The 4,434-nt window shown below is 42.0% G+C and overlaps 1 protein-coding gene across 1 annotated transcript; it reads left to right on the forward strand.

The window, feature by feature from the left end:
• Positions 1 to 412: 412 nt before the first annotated feature.
• On the forward strand, positions 413 to 4,372 carry LOC103375817 (transcription factor 7-like; the record flags this gene model as incomplete). Its single annotated transcript, XM_008306128.1, has 4 exons — positions 413 to 567; positions 729 to 852; positions 1,973 to 2,080; positions 2,158 to 4,372. Coding segments are annotated over 4 exons (468 nt in total), but the record flags the coding sequence as incomplete, so codon positions are not given.
• Between the last annotated feature and the right edge of the window lie 62 nt (positions 4,373 to 4,434).

Raw genomic sequence — 4,434 nt, forward strand, 5'->3', positions numbered from 1 at the left:
GTGCTAACCACTGAGACACCTGCAGCGCTAAATAAATGTCGACGTCAGTTATTAGTATGATTACAAATGAGGAGTCCTTCTTTTACTGAAAGCTTTTAAGACAACATCATGTCAGTGTTTCACAGACAGGTGCTGCCGTATTCTGTTGGATTGACTTTTACAGATCATTTGTGAGATTTTTAGTCTTTTACAGGATTTTTTTTATTGTTTTCTTTTAATGTCATCATCCACCACGTTTCACCGTTACTCTGATGTTTGCACACAAAATGAAATTTTATTAGTCTGTCTTTAACTAACCGGCCCTGTTTACCAGTTTGTTCCTAACCAACCCGTCCTGTTTACCAGTTTATCTTTAACTAACCGGTCCTGTTTACCAGTTTGTTCCTAACCGACCCGTCGTCTTTCCGTCCAGTCGTCCGTCCATCCTCTCGTCCCGCTGCTCCTCTACAGCGACAGACACTTCCCCCCCTCCTCCCCCTACAGCCAGCCAATCAGAGCGGCCGCTGCCTCGCGGGCCGACGCCCACTCTGGGACACGCCCCTGTTACCATGGCAACACCGTCACCAGGTGAGCCGGATGTTTCCAACCTTTTGCTGGAACCACCACTGCTGCAGTAATACTATTACTGTAGTAGCATTACTGTAGTATTACTGTAGTACTACTGTAGTACTACTGCAGTAGTACTACAGTAGTACTGCAGTAGTGACTCTGTCTGTGTGTCCCAGCAGCCGGCCGGCGGTGAAGAAGCCTCTGAACGCCTTCATGCTCTACATGAAGGAGATGAGACAGTCGGTGGCTCAGGAGGGAGGGCAGCGGGAGAGCGCCGCCATCAACCGCATCCTGGGGCGCCGGGTAGGACGCCGTGACGTCACCGTGATGTCACCGTGACATCACAGGGATGTTGTTGTAATTCATAACAGACTATCTTCTTATTTTCTTTCTTTTTAAAAAAATTAAATAAAATAAAAAATAAGAACGAGCTACACATGTTCAGCTGACAAACTGGTTATGTTTTGCTCCCCTTCGATAAGAGCGAGGAGACTATTTTCCTGTTTTGTTTCGCGGTAACAGATTTGGATTGGACCACAGAAATAAAATATAAAAACGTCCCCTCAGATCAACAGCAGACTCAGATGATCTGAGTTCAGAGACACAACGCAGTCAAACCTGAAAAACAAAACAAAACAAAAAAAACCCTGTAACAGAACAAAACTAACTAATAAAAAAGACTTAGACTGTTAAAAACATTCCTACTTTGGCAGCGTACACTGTAAAAAATCTATTTAAAAATGGAGGAACACATGAGTCTAGTTGTAAAACAAAAACTTTTGGAGGTTATTTTATTATAAATCTAACATAATATTTTGGCTTCTTTTTTCTTTTCTTTTACAGTCAACATATAAATTAATAATTATTTTTGTTTCATGTAAGAAATCAGGAAAAATCTGTAAATTGTGGAAAAAATAAATAAACAAAAGGCAGTTAATAGTAAAAAAAAAACAAAAAAAAAACAATAAAACGTTCAAAAACTGAGTTAATGATGAAAAGAGCCTCAAATATTTAAAATAATAATTTAAATAAACAAATTACTACGAGTAGAAATGCAGATTTTTAAGTGTTAAGAGTTTTCAACAGTTTTTAAAATTACTTTAAATGTTTAATTAAATCCTATTTTTCTGTGATTTCACTGAATATTTTATATTTTTACAAAAAATGGGGACAACACATAAAATAGCAATAAATACGGTATAAATACATAAATAAAATATGAAAAAAAGTTAAAATCGTTCTATTTTTTGTACAGTTTAGCAGAAAAAATAAATACCCAAAGCAGAAATATCCTCAGATTTTTTGGGGTTTTTAAACAGTGTACAACATTAAATAAGCTTTAAATGCAGCAACAAGGTGCCACAAACGGTGACGTTACGGATCAGTGAACGTTTCCTGTTGTTGTGACGGTTCTGTGTTCCAGTGGAACGCCCTGCCCCGCTCCGAGCAGTCCAAGTACTACGACCTGGCCCAGAAGGAGAGGGTCCTGCACATGAAGCTGTACCCCGGCTGGTCGGCCCGAGACAACTACGTACGTACACGGCCTGCACCAACCACATTAACCGCACTCTGAGAGCTGTGACGGAGCTTCCTGGTCGTCTGTTTCAGGGCAAACGGAAGAGGAAGCAGAACCAGAACCAGAACCAGCAGGCGACAGGAAGCTGCTGCAGCTCCACGCTCTGTCTTTAGACACTAAAAGGTCAGTCCAGCTTTTAGAACTCGGTCTGATCCGTTTTTATTAAACATCCGCCACCGACTCAGAAGTGATGAAAACACGTTTGACATGAATCGAAATGTGTTTAAAGTCACAAAACGGGCTCAAAATGTCTAGAAGATGAAACAACTTCCTGAAAACTGACCAAAGATTCGTCTGATGTGACAAAAACGGAATAAAAACGTGATTAAAACGACTCAACAAGTGGAGAATGTGACAGAAATTTGTCCGAAATGACTCAAAAATCCTCCAACATGAAAAAAAACGTAATTAAAACAAAAGAATGAGGAGCCATACATGACAAATAATTAGTCTAATGCGACAAAAACACGACAGAATCTTTAAGAATGACACAAAAACTTGATGACAAAATGAATCGACATGTGTTTAAAGTCACAAAAATGGGTTTAATATGGCTCCAAGTTTGTATATTATGGAAAAAGCTGGATCAGAACCACTCAACATTCGGTCAAAGTGGCTCAAAACGAATCCGATACTACATGAATTCAACAGTAAATGGTCGTCTGTGACAAAATCCTGAACGTTGGTGTGTTCATGTGTAAATTGATGAACGTGAGCTTGTTGTGAATAAACACTCTGTCGTTTGTTTGTTTGTTGCAGCCGGATGAACAGAACCGTGTGAAGAACCCTGAAAACAACAAAAACCACACTGAAGTTCTGTCGGTGCTCCAACGGTACAAATAAATAACAAAAGGTTGACTTCCTGTCTCATGTCGTCACTTTGTTGATGTCAATAAAGTTATTTTTAAATAAAGAACAGAAAAACCAGCGACGTGAGCTGAACATAAGTCGTTTATTATGGAAGCAGACGCGATGCGACGCCTTCACGCGGCTTCTGGTGGGAAGTCAGAGTCTGCAGACAGTTTTTCTTTAACAACAATATAAAAGGCCGCCGCTGAGGCTTCAGGCTTCAATACTTTAACTTAAATAACAGACGAGCACAGAAACAGACGAACAGCAACACCCATGAGCTCACGCTGACGAGTCGGACTGTTTCTAAACGATGGACGGAGCGACGTGATGAGATCTGGTTTATCGTGACCGTCGTTTACCGAATAAACCAGACACTCGTCAGAGATGTTCACAGAGGTAACAGATCAAGACAGAGCTAATTAACTTCAAGTCTGCGTCCATCGTTTATCCACAGCCTGTGAGCCATGTGGCGTTAGCACCAGGAACATTTAAGCCCTAGATACTGGAGGTTGGCTAGCTAGCGAGCTGGCTAGCTTACAGACATCACAGTCACATAGAATAATCTCAATATTTAAACATTTAGTCTCAGTTGTCCTTGTTGGGTAGTGGCACATTCACTTTTCACAGAGCTAGCATCAGAAATGAGGCATAGCTAGCTGTTTAGCCTTGGTCCAACCTAGCTAGCTTACATCCAAACTGCAGTATTTAAAGTTGTTTTCTTTGTCCTGCCTGAAGTAGCTCAGCTTGTGTGTTTGCTGATGCTTCATGTGCCTTGTGTGCGTGCTACATGTGTTTGGCTAGCAGTAGCAGTCATTCATCAAACAAACAGTTCTGCATAACGAGCTAGCCAAGAGCTACACTACATTGGGAATGTAGCGTAGCTAGCAGTTTAGCTCGGAATCAACTCTCTGGCTAGCCTTCAAACGAGAGACAAATACTTATTTTAACCTTTCACAGACACTAGACACGTTTTCATACTTTAGTATTACTGATGAAAAAAAAGGCTGTTTCTGATGAAGACCTAGCATGTGGCTAACTAGCTAGCGGTTTAGCTCCGAGGCCAGGTGAGGACACTGATGTTTGGCATAAGGATGAATTTCACTGATAAAAGATGCTGAAGATGTAAACGTAGTAACACGGTTCTGGTTCCTCCTCCTCCTCTGTCAGCTGGTTCTGATAAATAAACCGTCCAGATGGATCCGTTCCCATCGGCTCGGCTCGGTTCTCTCCTCCCCCGTCCTCACTCGTCCCTCCCCCCCTCCACGATCCGGTACCTCTGCCTGCAGGATGGAAACGCCAGCGGCCAAGAGAACACGACCGGAACCGTCGTCTGCACGTTCCGCTCCAGGAAGTTGAAGACCGGGTTCCACCAGGTCCTGGACAGGTAGTTGTTGGGCGCCTGGCGCAGCGCCTGAACGAAGAAAGAAGAGTTAAAGCTAGAAGGTACAAGAGCTCAA

This window comes from Stegastes partitus, unplaced genomic scaffold (assembly GCF_000690725.1).
Source record: "Stegastes partitus isolate 25-593 unplaced genomic scaffold, Stegastes_partitus-1.0.2 Scaffold2995, whole genome shotgun sequence".
Taxonomy (NCBI): domain Eukaryota; kingdom Metazoa; phylum Chordata; class Actinopteri; family Pomacentridae; genus Stegastes; species Stegastes partitus.